Raw genomic sequence first — 22,825 nt, 5'->3', positions numbered from 1 at the left:
TTGGAAAGGCATGAGTTGTCAAAGTACACAAGACATTTACTTTCCTTGTAAAACATCAGGTTGTATTTAAGCACTATTGAGTGGACACCTTTTGAAAGCTGTAAATCAATATTTTAGAAATTGTAAGAGTCAAGAATAAGAAAATAAAAATACACTAAGACACAAAAGAAACACAACAAGCAATTTACTACAAATATGTGAATATTATTTATCTAATGATATTCAAAATTTAACATTTATTTAGCTATAGCGTTCAAGTCCGGCATACACAACAACTGTATCTCGGATTCTACCATGCATCTCTTTATTTGAGAAAAAGAAATGTTATTTAGTCTTTTGTGAAGTGCCCGTTTCTCAGATGCTGATTTCGAATTTCCTCGAACCTGGCCAGCGTTGTAACCTTTGGACTTCCGGTCAACGAACTGTCATTCAAGCTAGTGAGACGCATGAGAATGAAAAAAACGTGATATACTACATACTTGCATCTGCAATCTCTTTCATCTTCATTTTAGAAAATGTGCAGCTAGAAGCAATCAAAACGCATGCTCATAGTCATTTTCAGGCAGCCATGGCTTCAATTAAGGAAAAGAAATGAGAACTTTTGTCGGAATAATATACTTATGATGAACAGAAACAAACTCTTGAAAACCATAATTATAGCCAATAATTGAGGGAACCTCCATTAAGTCGGGCTCGGACTTAGCTCCGGTAACGGGATGAAAATCATTCAGCTATATATTACAGGGTGTTCTTTTTATCCTTCTAATACTGATTCTTGGCCAACCCTGAGAATTCCTCTTATTATTGAACCCAGATTCATAAAAGAGATTGGCGAACAAGGCGTGCAGAATACCCATAGCTTCAGATATATAAAAACCATATTCAGTTGTGAATTTAGAATTTAGAGAAAAGTTTTCATTATTGAAATTTTTGAATTTATGATAAACAAACCTTATCTGGGGAAAATTTTCTCGGCGAAAATTATTCCGTTATTAAAAAAAAAATAATGTGATAGCATTCGAACCCTAGCAGTAAGAATCCTGAGTATCATTTTTCTTTGAGATTAACACGCTATAACCACTATGCTACACAGCTCTTGATGGATAGTGGCATTTAAATCACTGTCCTCTTTAGTGTCTGTATGCTATTTCATAGGCAAATAATTTTAATCTTTGTGAGATTTTTGCAAATTGTAGAGATTTTACATAAAGTATACTTTAATGTTAGATAAAATATCAAAGAAAATTTTGTTATAATTGAGATTTTATTTTTACCTTCATGTTTTTTTTTCACAATAGGCATTTCGCTCGCCTTGTTCGCCCATCGAAAATTACCGACGCCGCAAAGTTGAAGATGTTCTTACTTTTAAAGTATAAATTATTGAATTTCCTAATATCTGATTTTTTTTTTATAAAAGAGGATGCTTTTCTTTTGCGTGTCAGTATATATAAACATATTACGCAAAACGTTTTTGAGAGAGAGAGATGTCCTACTTACGACTGTTCGACAGACATAAATAATAAAGTATCCAATCGGGAATATTGAAATCACCATCGACGAACCGACTGTTAATGCTATCAGACTAAACATTCTATATTTCTCCTTTTCGTAACTGAAGGTTACACTGACGACTATCAAACAGCCCTGAACGGCAAAAGCTGCTAGAAATAGTAAAAACAAAGCCATGCAACGCCACTCCGCTGTTGTAAGAACTTGATAATTCCTGAACAGGAATTTGTTATTTAATGACTTTGTAAGAGTGGTGTAGTGGTTTTCAAGCTGAAATATAATTAAAGTAAGTCATATGATGTATTGTTAAAATATTCTAGAATATTTCAAACATTATACTGAAACGATTTGCGAATTAAAAGAGAAAACAAATAAGACCTGTTTCAGATTAATGTCAAACTGAGTAGCTTTCCTTTGCTCATATTTCTCCAAAGGTGAAAATTTGAAAGCAAGTCCATGGATAGCAAATTTAGCTTTTTCTGCTACTTTTTGGCATATCAAAACACCGTTGTGTGTGGCAACTAAAAACAATTTACAAGATTATCATTTTCTTGTATATATATATATATATATATATATATATATATATATATATATATATATATATATATATATATATATATATATATATATGTATGTATGTATGTATGTATGTATATATGTATGTATGTATTTTTACTTGAAATTCATCTAACTTGGGAACTCCATTTGAAAAATATACTAAATAACATAAACACTGATTGATGCTTCATGGCAGGCATATTTCTGTAACCTTTCAGTTACCATTTAAAAACATTCAGTTTCATATCAGTAATATAATCTCATAAATCCAACAAGAATACGAATCGTGAACAGCATAAACAAGGTAATAGACGGACCAATGAAAAAGTCAGAGGTGGGATCAGGTGCAAACATACCATTGGCTACAAAAAGACATTAATGGTAACCTTACAACAAAACTTTATGATAAACGTTAAGTAGCAATACACCCTTAACACCTGCATATTGGGTTTATGTCTCCCAGTTGATTCGATATGCAAGGGCATGCTCTATGTAGGAACAATTTCTAAAACGAGTCAAGCTATTGACAAACAAGTTGATGAAACAAAAATATCAACAGTCTCGTTTAAAGTCATCATTTCGCAAGTTCTATATTCTATACAATGACCTTGTCAGCAAGTACAATCTACCATTAAGTCGAATTTTGACTGATTTTTTTCATACTAATTGTTTGGTCATTATTTACACATTGAATTGTCTACGGATTTTTCCGTTTTCCCGATCATGACAAAGAGCACGCGGCGGGTGTGACAGGTCCGCAGAAGATGTTTACTAGGTACTCCTCCATGGCACCTGATCCCACCTCTGATGTTTTTAGAGGTGACTACCAACCTCATTGCTTCAAAAGTCGTCAGTTAAAATCATTTGTTTCTTTTTTTTATTCTTGTAATGAAATATACAATTGTATATATAATTTATCGAAGGTTACACGCTGCCATCTTGTCACAGTTAAATTTATAACAACAGACTGTTTGTAGGCATCGCCCGAATTTCACAACAGTTTAGTGATTGAGGTGTCTTGATTCTAGTAATTTAATCCTATTTTGATACAGTTTAACATCAATAAATAACTTCAATCTGTGGAGTAATTGTACTAACGTCTAACTGTCACATTTTAGGGTGAGGAATCATATCAACCTTGATTCTGTTGTTGACTGAATTGCCAATCAATGGTCACTTAAGATTCCTTTCAGTGGCCGTGCATTCCGTTTATTTTACTTACATTAATGTCAAAGGGTGTGGTTTTTTCCTGTTACTAAATGTTGTCATTGCCGTTGATGAGTTTTTTTCCTTCTACAAGGTACACTTTGGAACTACCGAGAAACAGTTTAGGGTAAATACAATACTGTCAAATTAAAATCACATATTTTTGGGGGATCGAATTTTTGAGGTTTGAGAAAAAAAAGTTTGACTATTTGGCTACTATTGAATACTGTTCGTTATATTCATATTTCATTAGAGGGTATTTGATTTCGTAGTTGGATAAGTGTTGAGTAGTTATTATAATTATGAAATTTTACATTTCGTGGTGGACATGAATTCGTGGATCTCTTCATACCTCTATAACAACGACAATTGAACCCCTACGAAATTTAGTGATTTAACGACGCAGGAAAAGTAAAATATGAGTGGTATCAACGTTTCTATTTATTAGCATTAGTATTATTATTAGTATTAATTAGCATTGCGCAAGGCTTCATATTAAAGGCCATACCTTTTTCGTTCAGATGTAATGGATCTAAAGTTCCTATAAAGTTAAAGAGAATAAATTTTGTAAGACGTCTTTTAAATGTTGTGTCGAGAAATTTAAAAAAAATGGAAGTCTTATATAAAACGAATAACGACTAATTAACAATAAAATACTTCTTATTGGAACCTCACCTGGACGATTGAAGGCACCATAAATTTTGGCTGCAACATCCTCTTCAATATTTTTGTCGATATAAACTAATGAATTCAGGTAAGGGGGCAATTCTAGATCTCCCTCCACAGGACTTAATCTTACTGGAATAACGTTTAAATTATTAACATCAGTAAAAGATAGCCGACATGCTTCACGGGCTTCCATAGCACAATAGTGACTCTGTAAGTAAGATCTACTCAGCAGTAAGAGGAGCTTGAGACTCTTTTTCATTTCATCGCAAATATTTTCTTCAATAGGTTTACCAGGAGTAAAATCTTCAACACTGTTCATACATTTAAGGTTAAATCTTTCCGTCAATTGTTTGATAATATTTTCTGCTTCTTCTTTATCCTCTGTACAGTAAGAAACAAACAAGTGATAATTCTTCTCGGGTGGCAGGGGTATGTGTGGTACTTCCTTATCTTCTGGTGATGGGTCTGGAGTCTGGTTTTGCTGCACCAGTTCCTTCACCAGAGTTTCCGTCTCATTAAAATTTTGGAATCCTTCTCCAACGGTTTGGTGTTCCTGTGATTCTGTATTCAGCAATTGAAGAGAAAATTCAACATCGATTTCAAATTCAATATTTCTGTTACTGGTTAATAGCGGACAATTTTCGAGATCTGTCATCATAATGTTTGGTATACAAAAATACTGCGTATCTCCCTCAGTGAAAAATGTATTTAGGCTACCTGAAGCTTTTTGCTTTGTGGTATTTAAATGGCTTTCTGAGGTTTTAGTAATCTAGTGCAGGTAAATCACGTGACTGTGTCATCTAGCCAATATTAACATATTTCTAATACAGCATCCATTTTTAGCAAAATTTTTACAAACATGTCTTTATATCGGCAATTTAGAGAAATGTTCTTTATCTTAACAAGCACCCTGGTATACGTTGACATAAAATAACTTTAACTTATCTAAAAAAAAAAAATGATCATAAAATGGCACGATCTCGGCGATTTTTATTTATGATTTATATCTTCAGAATTTGTGCCAGTAGCTATTAAAGTTTTTTAGATGTCTTGTAGCATTATGAGTTACCGATATTTTTTATTTGTGAATCGGGGTTTTCAGAATCTTTTCCGACCAAAGTGTATTTTATAGGGATAAAAGCAAGCATTATTCTTGGTAAACATTATCCTGTTCATGTGTAAGATAACCTGTGTGTAGTGAGTGCAGATTCCAGAGCTACAAGTCTTTGTATCATAATCATACTTGCTATTCTCTAGTCACCAATACTGCACAGAACGACGTATCTTTTCCTGAGCTGAGTTAATATACTTGTTCTCTCCGACGTAATTAAAGGTGCTTTGAGAGGAAGTTCGTGCGCTGTTGTGGGCCCATTTACACTGGGCGGCATAATTGGCAGCTACAATGGCTAATTCATCGCTCCATTTCGTATATCTGATGTTTCCTGCAGTGGGCGTAGTCTGCCTTCGGAACTCATTGTGAGCTTCCACGTACTCCTGCTTCTCTGAATCGGACAGAGCGGACCTTTTCACTATCTCTCGCTTGTCTTCTGACAGATGCATTTCTTCATCGGTGATCTCTCCGCCATTTGAACTGCCTACTTCCTCTTTTTCGGCCAGATCATTCGGCAGTTCTCTTAGGACTATTTCTGTTTCCTCGAACATGGTACAAATTGCATGCTAAACACGGCAACCAGTAGGAACTTCAACATTTTGACGTTTGTAGATTCAGGTATTCTCTGCAAACACAACCGTAAAAGGTGTCGGCTGTTTTTATAATTGTCGCAAATGGCCGAAAGGATAAGGTGTTAAATTTTAGGGTTATGTAACTGAAGTCGTGGAATTTAATGTACGCGACAGATCCGAAGATTGCTGATAATTTCCACGACTTTTCTGGGTAAACTGTCGAAATGGCGTCGTTTGCATTTCTGTCAAAAGTTCAATTTGCTTTTGCTGTTTTTCTAAGATACAGTACCAACCAGACCCAACCTGACACAAAGCAGTCCCAGAGCAGTCCCGGGGACTGCTTTCTGGGACTGCTAAAGCAGTCCCAGAGCGGCCCCAGAGCAGTCCCAGAGCGGTCCCAGAGCAGTCCCACAGCAGTCCCAGAGCAGTCCCACAGCGGTCCCAGCAGTCCCAGCGGTCCCAGAAAGCAGTCCCAGCAGTCCCAGAAAGCAGTCCCAGCAGTCCCAGTGGGCGGGGTTAATTAATTTAATGGGCGGAGCTTACTCAGAATGAGATTACCAATAAACAATGTAACTATATAAAAGGCAGTTGAAATTGATGAGCAATTCTTTCTGAGTAGTGTCAACACATATTTACAATTCTTACGCGACAGTCATTTCTGAACTGTTAAGAAAATCACAGTACGCGTATAGAAACAAATTATAATTATTGAATGAAGAAGACGTTCACACATATTAATAACACGCATATTTAAACACAATTATTTGGTATATTAATGTTTAACCAAAATAATCCAATTTCTTTATTTTTGTGATTGATATTGGTTTTCATATTTATTTTTTTATATAGAAAATTAAACTTGAATTGTTTATTTTATACCAGAATCAGCTTTAAATAGATAATAATAATTATAGAGCAAGGCCGATTCCCATACTATACTCTGAATGCATTTTTCTTAAGTATTGGAGCTTTTGAAAAATTCTTTGTTAAACATTGCCGAGTATTATATTTCAGTCATGATTATTTTCAATGACTTCTTAATTAAATTATCTTTAGATTCTCAGTTTTAAGTGTTTTATTATATAAATGTTCGAGTGTACATCTGTAAATCACGCAAATGGAACCCTCAGATTATGTTCAAAATTAATTAATCCCGAAATAAATTTATACACAATTATTGAAACTAAGATTTTTTGCAGGACATAGATTGAAATTAGTGTCAATGTTGACCAGCGTGTTCAATGATGTGTAACACTGATACCCAAATAGCATGCATTGACTTTCTGCTAATGCCCAAAGGCGATTGAAACCTCAGGTGTTGACACCATTTTATACAATCCAGCTGTATTAACCGGCCAGGTAAACACAAACAAAGAAATAAGAAACAAGTCACAATTCCCGATATTTTCAAATATTTATTTTTCAAATAAATGTACTCTTTTAATAACTTGTTTACAAATTAAAAACTAATTCATAAATAAATCCCCGAATAACTGTTCACATTGTTTATGTGACAGAAGAATGGTAGAATAATTTTATTTCATGGTCATTAAATAAATTATTAGGTTTTATTTGAGGGTGGTAAAAAATAGCATGGAGTGCTCTTTTTTAAGCATGGTATTAGCTTTTTCCATTTAGAAAAAAAAATCCAGTACAGTACGTTCCTCTGAATACATGTATCTTACTGAAATGACAAGTTTGTTTGTTTTTAAATAGTGCTAATGCAAACTTTGAGTACATATATAATTTGAAAGCATTAATTTATTAAATAGGCCTAGATAATTTTTTTTCAAACACCTGTATTGAAGTTTAATTTAAGGGATAAAAATCATCCCCTGACTTCCCTTTTTAACTACTTTTATTTTCTTAAAATTAATTCTAGACTACAATTGTGTAAATTTACAGCCCTCTTAAGACATTTAGTAATTACATGTATAACTATCTCTATTTATTTAATTTTTGTAAGAAATTAATATTTGTTTTTTTTATATTTGTTTCTATCTTAAACACCTCTCTGCAGAAAGTAAACAAAACAACAACAAGGAGATGCAAATTCAGAATACACAAGGGGCGGAGCTATCATGTCACTCAGAACCTTTTTCACGCATGAGTGAACAAAGCAGTCCCAGAAAGCAGTCCCAGGGACTGCTGGGACTGCTGGGTCTGCTTTCTAGAGCAGTCCCACAGCAGTCCCAGAGCAGTCCCATAGCGGTCCCAGAGCAGTCCCACAGCGGTCCCAGAGCAGTCCCACAGCAGTCCCAGAGCGGTCCCAAAGCAGTCCCGGGGATTGCTTTCTGGGACTGCTTTGGTGTCAGGTTGGGTCTGGTTGGTACTGTATCTTGTTGTTTACGCATCATCTCTAAAATTTCATCATGTTGAGATTTCTCTGTAGAAACTTTGCTGACGGTGGCAACATTCTTTTGTGAACTACTTGTTGTCTGTCGATCATCAATCCACAATAACTCTCGTCCTCGAAATTCGATGAATGGCAGTGTTGGGTTTTCTATGGAAAATCTTCCTAGTTCCCTTTTCAACTGATTGTCGTTTACACCATCAATAATTTTTTCAGTAAGGATTTTTTTCTCGATTTGTATTGTCTCCACCCTCCTTCTTTGAAATATTATGCATCAATTTCATTAAAGCTAATGAGTATGCCTCTTAATTTTCATTTTCACCTTGAGTTCTTTCATAAAATGTGTGTCGAAGTTGTGCAAGATTCTCCTGAATTTTATATGTGTCCTCTATTATTTTCAAAATATCATCTGCAGTTTTCTTCATATCAGTTGGACGCATCCGTACTTCTGCTTTTGCATTTCCTGTCAAATGATCAACGATGAATTCTATTTTTTCTTCATTGTTGGGTATATTGACAATATGTTCTCTCATGTCTGTTAACCATTCATCAACATCTGGATCTGTGTCTTTTACTGGTCGACCAGCTAACTTTGGAAGTCTCCTTTTCTGTTTTAACGTAGACCGGTGGAACCACTATTGATGCTGCCATTTGCTTTGCTTCCATGTGTAGAAGTTCTACACGCAGTTGTTCCATTTCGTCTTTTAGCTGTTCTGTTGACATGTTGATAAATTGTTTGGTGACTTTATATGACAAAGGAGACTGATCACAATGACAATGTTCACGAATTTATAAATTTCATATATAATTCACAAATATGCGAGCGAAACAATTCTCACTTGGCAATTTATGTGAATTTAATGTTAATACAAGAAATATGAGATCCTGGATGTTATCCAGCCCCTTTTAAAATGTTTTCGTTTTAAGAGTATTATATCCAGGGCCACCAGAGTAAGAAGTAAAAACACTGTGGGGGAAAAACAAGCACATTCCTAACCTGGGGTTTAGGGTATGATAGTTCTTGGTTCTTTCCATAATAAAATACAATTATGAAATGTAATCACGATCCTCAGGTTAAAAAAGAACTTTTATGGGACAATAATGTTACTTAAGAAATAATGGAGTTTCATTTAGAAGAGGGGTTTGTCATAGAGTTACATTACTTTTCTAAGATTATTCAAAATTAATTTGCTGAATGATTTGACCGATTTCTTCATAAATATCCACACTTTTTACTCTTGAATTCTTAGGCAAGGGCTGTAACTTTAACAACTTAAATGAACGAAACGTTATGATTTAGTCAGAAAATAATGTGCATGTCATTAAATGTTCCGTTTTGAACACTTTACCAATTTACCAATATGACACTTGCTTATGGACTTAATGTAAAGAGGATTCTAGTGTGTTCAAATGAAGAGACATCAACCCTTTTAAAAGGACATTATTAAGAATTCTTAAAAATTAGGTAGCATCATTTAACAATAAATACTGGCCAGACAAGAAAACATTTGACGATATTGTTTCCTTGTCTATACAGTGTAGTCAAGTATGTTCAATTTATGATCCCCGAGGCTGGATGGATTATATGGTACAATTCTATGTCTGTCAAAACTTTTCTCTCTCTAATAAAAGAAAATTTATCAGGTAAAAATAAAATGCAACGACGCCATGTGAAAAACAGGAATTACAATACATGTATATCATGTGCTTTTCAAAACTACATGTATATCTCTGAGTGAGTTTACATTACCAGCTCAGTGTCGGTGTTGTTTAGTAGCCTTTTACCTAGCAAGCACGCCTCCTCCCTTCCCGGAAAATTAACTATCTAGTAGTTCTACCGTAGGATATCTATAGCCAGTTTTTCAAGCCAAAAAAAATACTATGGAGGAAAGCTATTTTACTACACCGGTTCCAAACCCGGTTAAAAGAGGATTTGCTTTGTGTCTGAGTGACGTCCCTGCACGCCCCAAGACACGTTACAGAAGCATCGTTGACAAACCAAAATTAACCTGTCCTGCGAAAGGCAGGGCCTTCATACTGAAGGCAAATAACGGCGACCAGTTAAAACCAAAAGGAAATTGTAAGGTCGAGTACCCTTCTGACACCCAAGAAAGCCACGCTGCTTTGAATATTTTACCAGTGTTTGAAACAAATAAGACCAAGTCCAGGAAACAAAAGAACCTAGACACTGTAACATCTATTAAAAGGACTGAGCGAGACAAGATGGCTACACACAGGCAAGCTGAATTCAACATCTTAATATCTTATTATTTTATCGCTGTTGTATTCTCAGCATACAGAAGAAAGTGTCAACCACGCGGATAACATGGTCTACATATAACATATTTTCATTGCACGTATTACGCGCCATAGAATCAGAACGACCCAACTGTTTTACAGTATCTGTCAGCGAGGAAAGGGATTGCAAGATTTTGTCTATGCCAAGTTGATTTTTAAGTTCGTCAACATTAAATTCTTGAACAGACTCTTTCTGATTTTTAGATTTTTTACTTTGTTTCGTCGCCTGTGGCGGCGGTGCACTTGCAGAGCATGTCGAGGTCTGCGCTTTATGCTTCATTCCTCTAGTTCTTTTATTTGTAGTATTAGAGTCATCTATTACACTCCGTGTGCGAGGTTTATCCCCAAACAATTCCTCTATGTCTGAGTAGTTTTCATTGTCACTTCCCATGAAAGATAGGACATCGTCCTGATTTTCAGCCGTAATTACGGCAAAATACAAAGACTTCGTAACTTACCTTCAAACAGTTTAATATCTAACAAGAGTTGTTTTACAGCAGTAAAACCCCCTTAAAAATTTTGAACAACGTTTTAAGTTTATAAAGTATCCCTATTTGATAATGTTTACCTGTTGTACAGGTAAACTCTCACACCGCTCAGAGAAAAAGAATGACTTCGGCACGTGGAGCTGTGCTTTATATACTACTGACCACAGGTGTGTTTACGTCACACAGGTCATTTTTTTAGCTTCTTTAAATTGAGATACGCATCGGAGATAATGCTACATGATACCCTCGTAGAGCCGAAAGGCGATATGTAATAGAATGATAATAATATTTGTCTACCGGTGTCAAAGCCGCCGTGTGCACCTTGTCATGATCAGACAAAGTGAAAAAATCTGTAGACAATTCAGTGAGGAAATAATGGTCTACCAATTTGTATAAAATGTCAATCAGCATTCGACTTGTCAACATTCGACTTTATGATAAATTGTATTTGTTAACAAGGTCATTGTATAGACCATAGAATTTACGGAATGTTGACTTCAAACGAGACTTTTGATATCTTTTCATCATCAACTTATTTGTCAATAGATAGTATCGTTTAAAACAAATCGTATGTAGTGAGTTCTCTACAAATCAACTCCATATGCAGATGCTAACAGTATATTTCTACATGAATAAGAGAAGGTGACGATAGAATAAATGAAATCACATTTATCATAATGTTTTGTTGTTAGGTTGTGTCTTTTTCTAGTAAAATATCCAAATATGAAACAGATGAACTTAACTTCAATAAGTTCAGACTCCTTTGTAATGTCTTTTATTTCAAGTTCAAAGGGATATATCAATTCAAAATATTAATGAAAATATATATTGTGAAATGATAAAAAGTCGTCACGTATCTAAATGTCGAATTGAAGGTCATAGCAAGAAACTTCTTCTTTTCTTGTAGAGATTTTTGAATAAATTTTGCTTCATATGAATATAAAAATAGGTATGTAAATAAAGGGGCACAATTATAACACATAGGAATGCCAACAGATTGTTGGAAGAATCAATTTCCAAAAACTTTATACATCTGAAATAGTAGATATTGTTAAGCAGTAAGTAAAGAATCTTTTATATACATATACGAGGGTTGTCCGTAAAGTTCGTGGACAACATTTATAATTATTGACAAACATTGATAAAATACATGAAATTATTATTTTCATTAAATTCATGTTTCAGTTTATTAATATGCAAGTTTTAATTACAAACAAAGCACAAACAGTTTTATTTTATCAGATACAAAAAAGATACACACTCATACCCGGAGCACTAAAACAAAAATCCTTGACGTTACTCGACGTCAAAAGCTAAATACATTTAAGTTTTCTTAACGTAGTCACCGTTTAACTCAACACATTTCTTATGTCGCTTCAACCAGTTTTCAAAAATTTGCACAAACTGTTCTGATTTCATACGTGAAATAATATTTAACACACTTCCTATCTCAGATCCTGCAAATCATCAAACCTCTGTCCGCGTAAAACGACTTCATGTACGGAAGCACGGCAGAGTCATGTTACGAACTTCATTTTTTACAGCACTACAATCTCGGAAAGATGGTCTTCCTTCACGCATGTCATCTAGTAAGCTGTCTCTTCCGTCCGAATATCTTCTGTGCCACTTAAACACTAAAGAATAGATTACTTTACCATGATTTCCCGACTGTTAAAGGAATTTATGGATCTCTGTTGGTGTTTTTCCGATGTCTACACAAACTTTTATCACTACTCTCTGCTCCACCTTTTTCCGAAAACGTCCCTTTTTCGAACAATGACGATTCTGTCTTAATAAACTCTCACCTCGATTTCTCTGCCACGCAGCACAGTTAAGGCTGCAGTAAGGAGGCGGGGCCTAATTTATACGGGAAATGCTTACTATGACATCACACAAAAATAGAAGTTCTTCAAATTACCACAAAATGAAATGATTTGGTATTTTAAACTTCTGAATAGCTTTAAACTACATCAATACTAACTAGTACATGCATTATTGTCGTTGGTTAAATCCCACACAGCAATATATAAACAATTCACTGATTGCAATGCACTTGTCAATGTGACGTCATATCGGAAAATTTGACGCAGTTTGTATGCAGTGAGAGGCGGATCAAGTTATATTTATACAATGAAAAATGTATTTTGTAATTAAATAAAATATAAATTGTAGATATATAAGAGGCCATTAACTTGGATGCGATGTCTGTTTTATGATTTTATTCATATACTTCCTGTACATTCCATAGACAAGCGATACTGTCGTACATTTGTATGCAGATTCATTGAAGGGTAATAGAAGGGTCGTGATAAATCAATATATTGCAAGGGCATACCCTTAATGAATTATGACAAGCTTTTACACATGAACTCAAGAAGTATGTAGATATTTGAAAAGTGCTGCGAACCTGTTGAAATCTTGCAAATGAATTAATTATATCCATATTTAATGTACTTGACCAGCAAAATATTCAACATACGGTCTACAAATGTAATTTTAGCAATTAGATAGTAGAATCTATATAGGTTTGCAGCACTTTTCACAAACTACAAAGAGTGTTGAAAATAATTACATGTTAAACTTAGATTTTTAACTTGGTTATGCCCTTGCAATATTAGAATTTATAGATGACCTCAATACTTCAGGTATATTTGCTAAAATCACGAGACTGCCACATCACGTGACAAGTCTTAATAAGAAATCTAATCGTCTTCAACATTTAGTTTTCAACCACACTTCATTTGTCCGATAATAGTAAAGTCCTAAAAAGAAATGCCCATCCTTGTAAAGAATGTATTTTCTATCTAAAAAATTCGCCGATATTTCCATTTGGCACCTTAACTGTGCTGCGCATTTCGAAACTTTGAACGTTCAAATTTTACAGGTTTGACGTTATAACTTTTATCAACCTTAAAATGTAAAAGCCATCCAAATTTCCGCGGAATTTTACAAAATACAAATGAAATGTATAAAGTGATAAATAACTTTTTAATTAAAACTTTGTTGTGCTACGGGTCACCACCCCAAGTCTAATAATGGAGTAATAATTGTAATTATACACTTAAAATTGAATAAAAATTTTCATTTTGTAATTCACATATAGTAAAGGATTATAAATATGCTAATAATAAATATCTATGACGCAACTTTTATTTAAATTTTAGCTTGTCCACGAACTTTACGGACAACCCTCGTATATATTTTGGACTACTTACATAGTGGCTTTTTTTTTTAAATACAAAATAGTTTTGTAAATGACCAGTGACAAGGTAAGTGAATAAATTAAGTGATAAATAAAGAGGTTTGGTAGAACATTTACTGTATGGAAACTGCATTATATATTTGTTTCTGAGGTTTTTCATGTAGTTTAGGAATCCAACATAGGTATTGTAAATAATTTTAAAAACTGACACATGATTTTGAAGAACTTCCGTTTTTGAAAAGTTCAATTACCACTCGTAGAATTAAATCCAAGTCTCTCTAAAATACAATTAAAATAATGAGCCTCTTGAATTTCAAATTTTAAAACTACAATTTGTACACGAATATTCTTTTCTATGCTTTTCTAAAGCTAGAGTGGAATAATTACACAATAGTTTTTTTTTTTTTTTTCAAATGCGTACAGTTGACCGGTAAGCATTTAATAGAAAGTTGACGTGAAAATAATGCAGAAGTTAGAAGATTTACATTATAATAAGATTTACATTTTAATCAGTATACCAAATAATTCTATATTGATAGACCTTGAAAAAAAAAAATCTTTTAAAATAGAGTATGCTTTCTAAATACAATTCAGGCAAATATCTTTAGATTTTTTTTTTTTTTTTTTTTTTTGCTAATTGTTTTACCTCAGATGTTTTAAATATTTTTTTGAGGATGGATGACAAAAATATTGTTCATGAGGTTTATTAGCTGCAATAAATAATGTAGCCCTCTTTTTTTTTTTTTTTTTTTTTTTTTTTTGTAGAGGGCTTCAACTCCTTATGATCTCCGTAATGGTGCAAATGCGGGGGTGATTCACTACCGCACAAATTTCGGCTCAAATTATCAGTAAGTGGGTATTTTATTAACATATCATTATTTTAAGCAAAAATATCAATGTTTATGAAAAAATTATCACATGGAATGCTTTTATTTATCGAAGTTTAGTGATACCAAACAACACAAACATTTATCCACACCGATATTTACCGCCTAGCTGTACATTGTACCATCTAGCGTTAACCGATATTTACCTTATAAAGTGATTCTAAATTCCAATCGAAAGTCTCAGTACATCACACAAGAACTGTCATGGCTGCTGTGGAGAACGACTGGTAAACACGCAGATTTATTTTTACTTGGTTTTCTCGTATGAAGGGCTATGTTGTTGATAGAAATCAAAAATTCCGTCTTTTTGGAAGTAAGTTGAATGCAAAAACAATTTATTTTGCCTGAAGTCGCCCGTATCGAAAAAAATATATTTGCACCATTACGGAGATGCAGTGGAATTGTAGGATTTGTAGCCCTCGTCTGAAATTATCGGATTAAAAAAATCGGAGAGGGCTACATTATTGCAGCTAGAGGTTTATTAGAAAATTATTCGATTTAATGCAAATTTTAAAGACTAAAACAGTTTGTGTTATTAAAGGAACATTCCAACAAAATCATTCGTATTGTTATCAATATTTCAAGAAGATTTTATGTATGGAAATAAATGGTTAACTCACGACCTTTTCCACTTTAAGAGATACATTCAAAACTTCTTTAATATAAAAGATAAGATTGATTAATTATATTTTATTTTACGCCCCATTCGAAATTTTTTAACTCATTTAGAGATGTCACCATATACCGGAGAAAGGATTCAAATTAGAGCTACACTCGACACTTAGGGCCATTGAGCAGTGAGTGTTCTCTATCGTGCCAACGCCGTGTCTTTGCAAAACGGGACCTCGGTTTATAAGGTCTCATCTGAAATATCAGTGTCTTTCACTGCCGATTTCGGGTGCTTAGCGAAGGAACTGTGACTGCCTTTGTGATAAGAAAATATTGATGCCAAAAAGAAAAAATAAATAGAAACAATAATCACGTTTACGTTAAGAAGCTAAAATGAAAAGGTTCTAATGTTACAAAAAATGTCGAAGGTTGTACATAGTGCTCGGAACGATTTGGAAATTGGCTTTCAATTTCTTTAAAAATTGCATATCGCAAAATGAGGAAAAATGTATACAAATTAAATTGAACATTTCTGAACCTTCATCCTTATCCACTTATCTGTTAAATTTAAAGGGATTCCCTAATGTACCAGAAAAAAGACAAACGATTAATTATTAACAGGAAAGACAATGGAAGTCATTCATTATTCGTTTAGTTGGAAAAAAAAAGATTTTCCATCACTAAAACTCCGCCGCAGATATGTACAGTTTCTCAAGTAATTCTTCATGATCAAAGAATTATAATGGAAAACCTTTTTTTTCTAAACTTTCATATCCACAAATAAGCACAAATATTGCACAAAACCCGATTTCTAAAAATCAGTAAAGTGAATACACTTTTTTTTCTGAAAAATGAAGATAAAGAAACAATAAGCAATCTCATAAATCCTATAAAGAAAATGAATTGGACAAAAACACAGAAGATGCTCAAAGAATAAATTAAGAGAGAAGAAGAGGAAAATGTTTCTTCATTTTCTTCTTCAGAATCTCTAATGTTAAAATTACTGTATAGTTCGTTGCAAGGATGCCCATTATCTAATTCTCTATCTGCAGATAGAGATCATTCCATCTTTAAATTTATACAATTGTTAAGTGTTCAAAATGTTAAAGAAATGTCAAAATTGGGGAGAGTTTTGTTTAGCGCTTCACAACGAAGATTAGAACCACTAAATTTTGTGTAGCATATAATATGTATGTACATATTTAATATACAGTATATACATGTAACACTGAAAGAATCGAATAGTTTTATATATGTAGGTCTATATATGTATATATACTGAAACGCAAAAGAAACGCAACATCATATCTTAGGGGGAAATAATACATATAGGATATAATTTTGTATCTAAAAAGTAAGGACTTCTTCAACTTTGTAAATATCGGTAATTTAACGATTGAATGATTTTCATACCATTACCGGAAGTTAAATTTGAGTCTGCTTAACAAATATCAAAAATTGCATGTTTAACAAAATATTTGGGAATATTATGGGGTTTTAAGGTATTGTATCTGTTTATCATAAGTAAACCAGCAATGTTCCGAAAAATGAATTCACCTATCTTTTTCCGTAAGCCATGCCAAGGCTTCATGAAAATGGCTTTAGAAGGCATTTCCATTGCTCTAGCAGGAAAATCTCAAAATAAAGGTGATGGAGAGTTGCAGATGCAAATATGACCTATATCACGCCTCAACAGGCTCTTACGTATCATTAGCATGAATGACAGCCCTTGGACCGGAAGTCCAAGGGTTACTACTTTGCGCTTTGCTACAGAAAATTCGACCTCATCATCTGAAAAACAGGCATTTAAAATGGCAAAGAATATTTCTTTCGCTCAGATCTCGCGACTGATGAACCTATTGCATCGTAGAAATCAAGCTGCAATTGTTGTGTATGGCAGACTTGCACGCTGTAATTGAATGTTCGGGGTGGGGGGTGTTTTTTAACTGTCATGTGTTACTTTCTAAAGCTAAGAGATAATCATTTAACATTTTAATCAAATCTTTGACGTTTTCAAATCAAGTTTTACCTTAGTGTATTCATTTTTGAAAATCATTAGATGAAAAATTCAAATATTTGTAGATTACTGCTTGTTGCGTTTCTTTTGCGTTTCAGTATATATAAAATGTAGGAAGTCTACTGAAATTATCAGTGTTACTTTTCATTTTGTATATTTTGTTTCGTACTATCTGATGTGCCATATGGCATAAGGAAAATAAAGAATTGAATTGAATTGAATCTTTTATTTAGGGAGCATCTGATTTCTTCTTGATCAGTCTGAGCTACGCTGTTTTCTAAATTTCTATTGAAATTTTTTCGTTTTTTCCAATGTCTGTGACAGAAGCTTAACTGATCGAAAAACTGACAAAGATTGGTGAAAACAACACCTCTTTTAATTAGAGCTAATAAACAAATTAAGTTATTGGCCTTAAATGATTCAGTATTTCAGATATCGAAAATTTTCAGCATTACCTGTGTTCAATATCTCACTTCATAAAATCATTATGACTTTTGTCGAATCAATTCGTTGCTATTCTGCAGGTAGTCTTTGAGTTATCTTCCTTACAGTGCTAGAATCAACACCTATGCGTTTCACAAAAAAGCATCCTATGAAATGAGATGTTGCGGTCATAATTTTGTTGTACATGTTATAAGCACTGTGAAGTCCTTTATTCCAATTAGATTTTTGTCTAATTGAACGAGTCTAAATAATGCAGACGCTCTCATAGGTTAATAATTGCACATATTTTCAGATATTATTGCAAACCTTAAAGTAATATTTACTATTAATATTTTCAACAGAAATGAAAATTCATTTTCAAGAAGATTTGTATAATATCTTTATTGTTCACGTAAAATCAGACAGATCCTTGAGTACAATTTATATCTAATATCAAATACGCCATGTATTTAAGTGCTTCAGATCATATCGATAAATGCTTTTAGATATTACTTGACATATGTATGGGTAGCGGTACGCAAGGGAAAAAAAAACTGATGTAAAACGTAAACTTAGTTTTGCAAAAAACATACTGAAACAAAAATCAAACAAAACAAAACAACAAAAAAAAAAAAAAATCGACAGACTCACTTGCAAAATCAACAGACGCTGTTGGAAAACGAACAAAAACCAACAGACATTAATTTAATTGACTCGAGATGTCGTGCAAAAACGAACAGTGTAAAGGTAGTTGGAGCGTGAGTCTGTAAATTATGGAATGCTGAAGGGTTCAACTCTGTTTCTTAAAAATAAAGGTTAATCTGTAGATTATAAATTTGTAACTTGCGAATTGTACTATCACAACCTGTTTATTTTTAAATATCCTGTGCAAAATGTAAAAGAAAACATCATGTCAATGCACAACATTGTATTTCGAAGACTTGCAATTTGTCAACGCGTAAAATGTGGGAAAGAGGGATTCCAGGATCCATTAAAAATTAAAGTTTCCATCAAAAAGCAGTATATTTGTATATATAAAGATGGAATCTCGATATTAAATAGACCTGTAAACAGCCTTGTTCTTACAATACCATATTTATTGTCTTTTGCAGCTATTGAACTGAGGTGCACCCGTAATTTCAAGTATGTCTTAACTTTAGATTTGCATTTGACTTTTCCTCCATTGTACAATATATACATGTATAGCCCTTCCCCTACTTTCTTGGAGAAAAAAAAAATATCAATACTACGGCATTATTAAAATAATAATCAAACCACGCATGTCAGCTACAATATTCGTAGTTATAGAGAAATAAACGGTCATAGACCTCTTGACCCACCCCCTAGAATTTTTAAGTTCGTTAACTGTAGATAAAAATAATGGACATAAAGATGAAATAGCCCAATTAAAATGAACCCTTTACAAAAATATAGACAAAAGTGCCTTCCACGTAAGTTATTTTTGAAGGCTAGTGTATTTAACCCCCTCCCTTAATTTTTTACATACCACAAATTCACATTTTTCGTTTATTGTTTTTGTTGTTGTTGTTGATTGCTGGACACCCCCATCCCCCCCGCCCCACCCCCCAAAGCAAACAAAACTTTCTGAGTTTGTTATGTTTGTTTAGTAACTGATTAAAAGTAATAATAAAATAATTCATACACCTCAGGAGCACTTGTATTTGATCCTTGATTCAATAGAATAATAGTTACAATATTTTGAGGGCTGGAAAGATAACACAGCCACTTGTTTGTAAACATTGAATCAAACAAAGTAATGCAGAAAACATTTTTATGGTTTCCCATAATTTACAGACTCGCGCGCCGTCTGGTATTAATTCAGATTGTGACTGTTCTTTCATGCACGCCATCTAGCATCAAATCAGTCAATGACTATTGGTTTTGCATCGGTGATCTTTCGTTTTGCGAAGGAGTCTGTTGATTTTGCAATTGAGTCTGTTGATTTTATTTAAAGCTGATTGTTTTGTATTTCGTTTTGTATATAGAATTGTATTTTCTTCACTGATAAAAGGTTAGGCTTTGCCTGTCCATTGTGTATTTTGTGAATAAAGTAATAAAGCAGAAATAAATTTATTGGTAAGGAAGCTTGATAAGGCTAAAATAAGCTCATTTAATTGCTGTTTAAATGTTTTTTTTAATATACAACCTAAAAGTACACCCTTTTTTAATAAGGAATGTTGAATTTTTGAAATGTCGTTTTTGGATTTTATTAGAACTATTGAGTTGCTTTTCAAATACACTTTTTTAGTAATGTACATCAAGAAATTTGAATTTTTCTATTTATTGATCAAAAATGAAACTAAGATGATAAAGAAAATTCAGATAAAGCAATTGTTATTTCTATGTAATGGTTAAATTTCGAAAAATGTTAAATGTAGAAAGTATTTAGAGCTATCAGTTATTCTCAAAAGCAGAAAGTAAGCAGCTTGTCATTTAAATGTAAAGGGGAACCACTTGACTCAGTTCTTTGTACTTTTACCAGCATACCTTTTTTTTAAAATTATTTTTTATTATTATTTTTTAATTAATTGGGGGGGGGGGGGGTTATGATATAATCAAACAGTTTGATCAGGTGTAAATTTGATACACGACGAAGGTCATTTTACTTGGTTATTGATTCAATAAAAAATTAGATATTAATTAACATTAATTTTATATATGTCAACAAGCCCGGCTCAGTGCATTATTATGCCACACAAGGCAGTTCCGTCACGCGATGAGCTTATGGGTTTATGAAGATATAAAGCGATTTCCTCATTTGTAGTTTCACAAAGACATTTGAAAAATTTTTTCAGTACATTTTCCTTAACGTTAGATAATCCTATGAAATATTTTTTTTCTGGATCACATAGGACACCTTCCATTCACTGAATAAAGGAAAGTCCGCATGCAAGTTTCCTTTTCTTTTTTTTTTCCAGATTTAATGCCTTGATTGTTCTGTGTGCTATTTATTGTTAATTTAAAAAAAAAAATCGGTAACATTTTGACTCTCTTTTCTTCTTTGTACGTCGCCCGCGTGGCGCAGTGGTTAGAGCGTCTGCTCTAGAGTCGCGAAGTAAGGAGTTGATCCTTACGTCGCGGGTTCGAATCCCACTGTGGGACGTGGAGACCAGTCCTTCGGATGAGACCGTATAAACCGAGGTCCCATGTCGCAGTAGGTGCTGGCTGGAGTATAGGACAAAATTTGCAGTTCTCCACCGGCAAGTGGTGGCGTCTCCATATGAGTGAAAAATTCTCGAGAGGGACGTTAAACAACATACAATCAATCAATCAATCAATCTTCTTTGTACATAATAAAATATTTAATATTTATCTTTTTACTGCTTCTCATTTTTGTTACTAGATATACAGATGCTCACTCCTCCATGACACCTAATCCCACCTCTGATGTTTTCAGGGGTCTGTATTTGCTCTGCTCTCTTGTTTAATTGGACTATTGAGCATAATTGCATTTACCGCCATGTGCGGTACGTGCCAGTTATCGAAGAAGAATAGTCTAAGCGCGATACCTCTGCTCCCTTAACCAAATTTCCCAAGTAGTCCCAGGTCATAAAATGCGCCTGTGCGCCCATCCTTTCCGCTTCATCAATTTTGAACACCCAACCACTCTCACCCACGGGCACTGTGTATGCATAAAAAAGGAAGGGTAGGACACTCTTTTTGAGGCAAATTCGGGTTTGGGGTATTGTATTAAGCAAGATATATATTGTAAGTAAAGTATATTGAGAGGATTTATCGCGTCAGGCCGTTTACAAAAACATTCACAATACCCCAAACCCGAATTAGCTTCAAAAAGAGTTTTCTACCTTCCTTTTGTATACATGCACATACTCAATATTTACATTAACTTCCAATGCCCATACCTTCACCATCTTAATTATTATTAGGCTACACCAACACTACATAGACCATCACCTACCATTTTACACATGTACATTGTAGATACATCTTCCTCACACTTGCCAGATATTTTTTATATATATACATATAGTTTTTCGGTATAGACACGTTAGAGCATAAATCTTCGTTGTACAAGTTCTGCTGTTATAATATTATGATTCCAGTGCCACATCGACCATAGTCAGGGCTTAAATGACCCTCCCAGACTGCAATTCATACCGACGCTCTGCAGAATTTTGCAACAAGCCATCGCTGACAACTTCTGGTTACCTTCCAGGGTTGTCAGCACCATGTGGCTCCTTGTTTTGCAAACTGTATGCGCCAAATGCCAGATTGAGGATCGGCGCTTACTCATTGACACTTGCTATAATACTTGATCATTGTCCATTGTTTTGTTACCATTGTTTTATTTTTTAATTACCTCAAAAGTAAAACAAAATAAAGTTGTGACAGATACTGCCATTCTGAATTCTTTATTCTTTCAAGATAATTACTAATATACTGTTACTTTCATATTTCATGAAATATATAAGAAATAATACAACGGGTAAAAATGCTTAGTCAACATACTTCAGACTAGCATAATTTCTTTTAATACAAATCAAAATTACACAACCTGAAAGAAAAAATTTGTTATTGCATGGGTAAGAAGATTATTTTAGGTTTCTTTATATGCGTTTAGAATGCAAGGTTTTATGATATTATGCCACTTTCAGAACATTTTTTACGACAAACGTCAGGGGAAAAAAATCATTTTGTCACTCATCAACCTGAGGAAAACCCAAATTGATGATTCATACCAAATACAGGATTTTCCGAATGAATATGCATTATTTCAAAAACGTTTGGAAAGCCTTGTACATGTAATACTATCTCTCACACAAAAACGAAGGTTGACATTCACTGCGCAAAGGATACCAGTTGTCCCAGTTTCATTTTTGCCTTCGTATTTTTCTTATAAACGTTTCATACACACAGGTATTTTATGCTCGACCTACT

General features: G+C 33.6%; 1 protein-coding gene across 1 annotated transcript; it reads right to left on the bottom strand.

The window, feature by feature from the left end:
• Window positions 1-1,842: 1,842 nt before the first annotated feature.
• LOC133187632 (uncharacterized) lies at window positions 1,843-4,600 on the bottom strand. The gene is made up of 3 exons (XM_061323050.1): window positions 3,952-4,600; window positions 3,785-3,817; window positions 1,843-2,030 (listed from the first exon to the last, which is right to left on the bottom strand). Exons 1-3 carry the CDS (start codon window positions 4,598-4,600, stop codon window positions 1,843-1,845), a joined length of 870 nt encoding a protein of 289 aa, XP_061179034.1.
• Window positions 4,601-22,825: the final 18,225 nt, after the last annotated feature.

This window comes from Saccostrea echinata, unplaced genomic scaffold (genome assembly GCF_033153115.1).
Source record: "Saccostrea echinata isolate AGI-Se365-2 ecotype Australia unplaced genomic scaffold, CSIRO_AGI_Sech_v1 ptg000015l, whole genome shotgun sequence".
NCBI lineage: Eukaryota > Metazoa > Mollusca > Bivalvia > Ostreida > Ostreidae > Saccostrea > Saccostrea echinata.
This window is presented reverse-complemented; position numbering and strand designations above follow the sequence as displayed.

Excerpts from the sequence above, each read along its gene's own strand:
- LOC133187632 (XM_061323050.1), bottom strand. The coding sequence starts at position 4,600 with ATGACAGATCTCGAAAATTGTCCGCTATTAACCAGTAACAGAAATATT. Across the intron at positions 3,818-3,951 it reads TGGTGCCTTCAATCGTCCAG|GAACTTTAGATCCATTACAT; the intron begins GTGAGGTTCCAA and ends TTAACTTTATAG. Across the intron at positions 2,031-3,784 it reads ATTACATCTGAACGAAAAAG|TTGCCACACACAACGGTGTT; the intron begins GTATGGCCTTTA and ends AATTGTTTTTAG.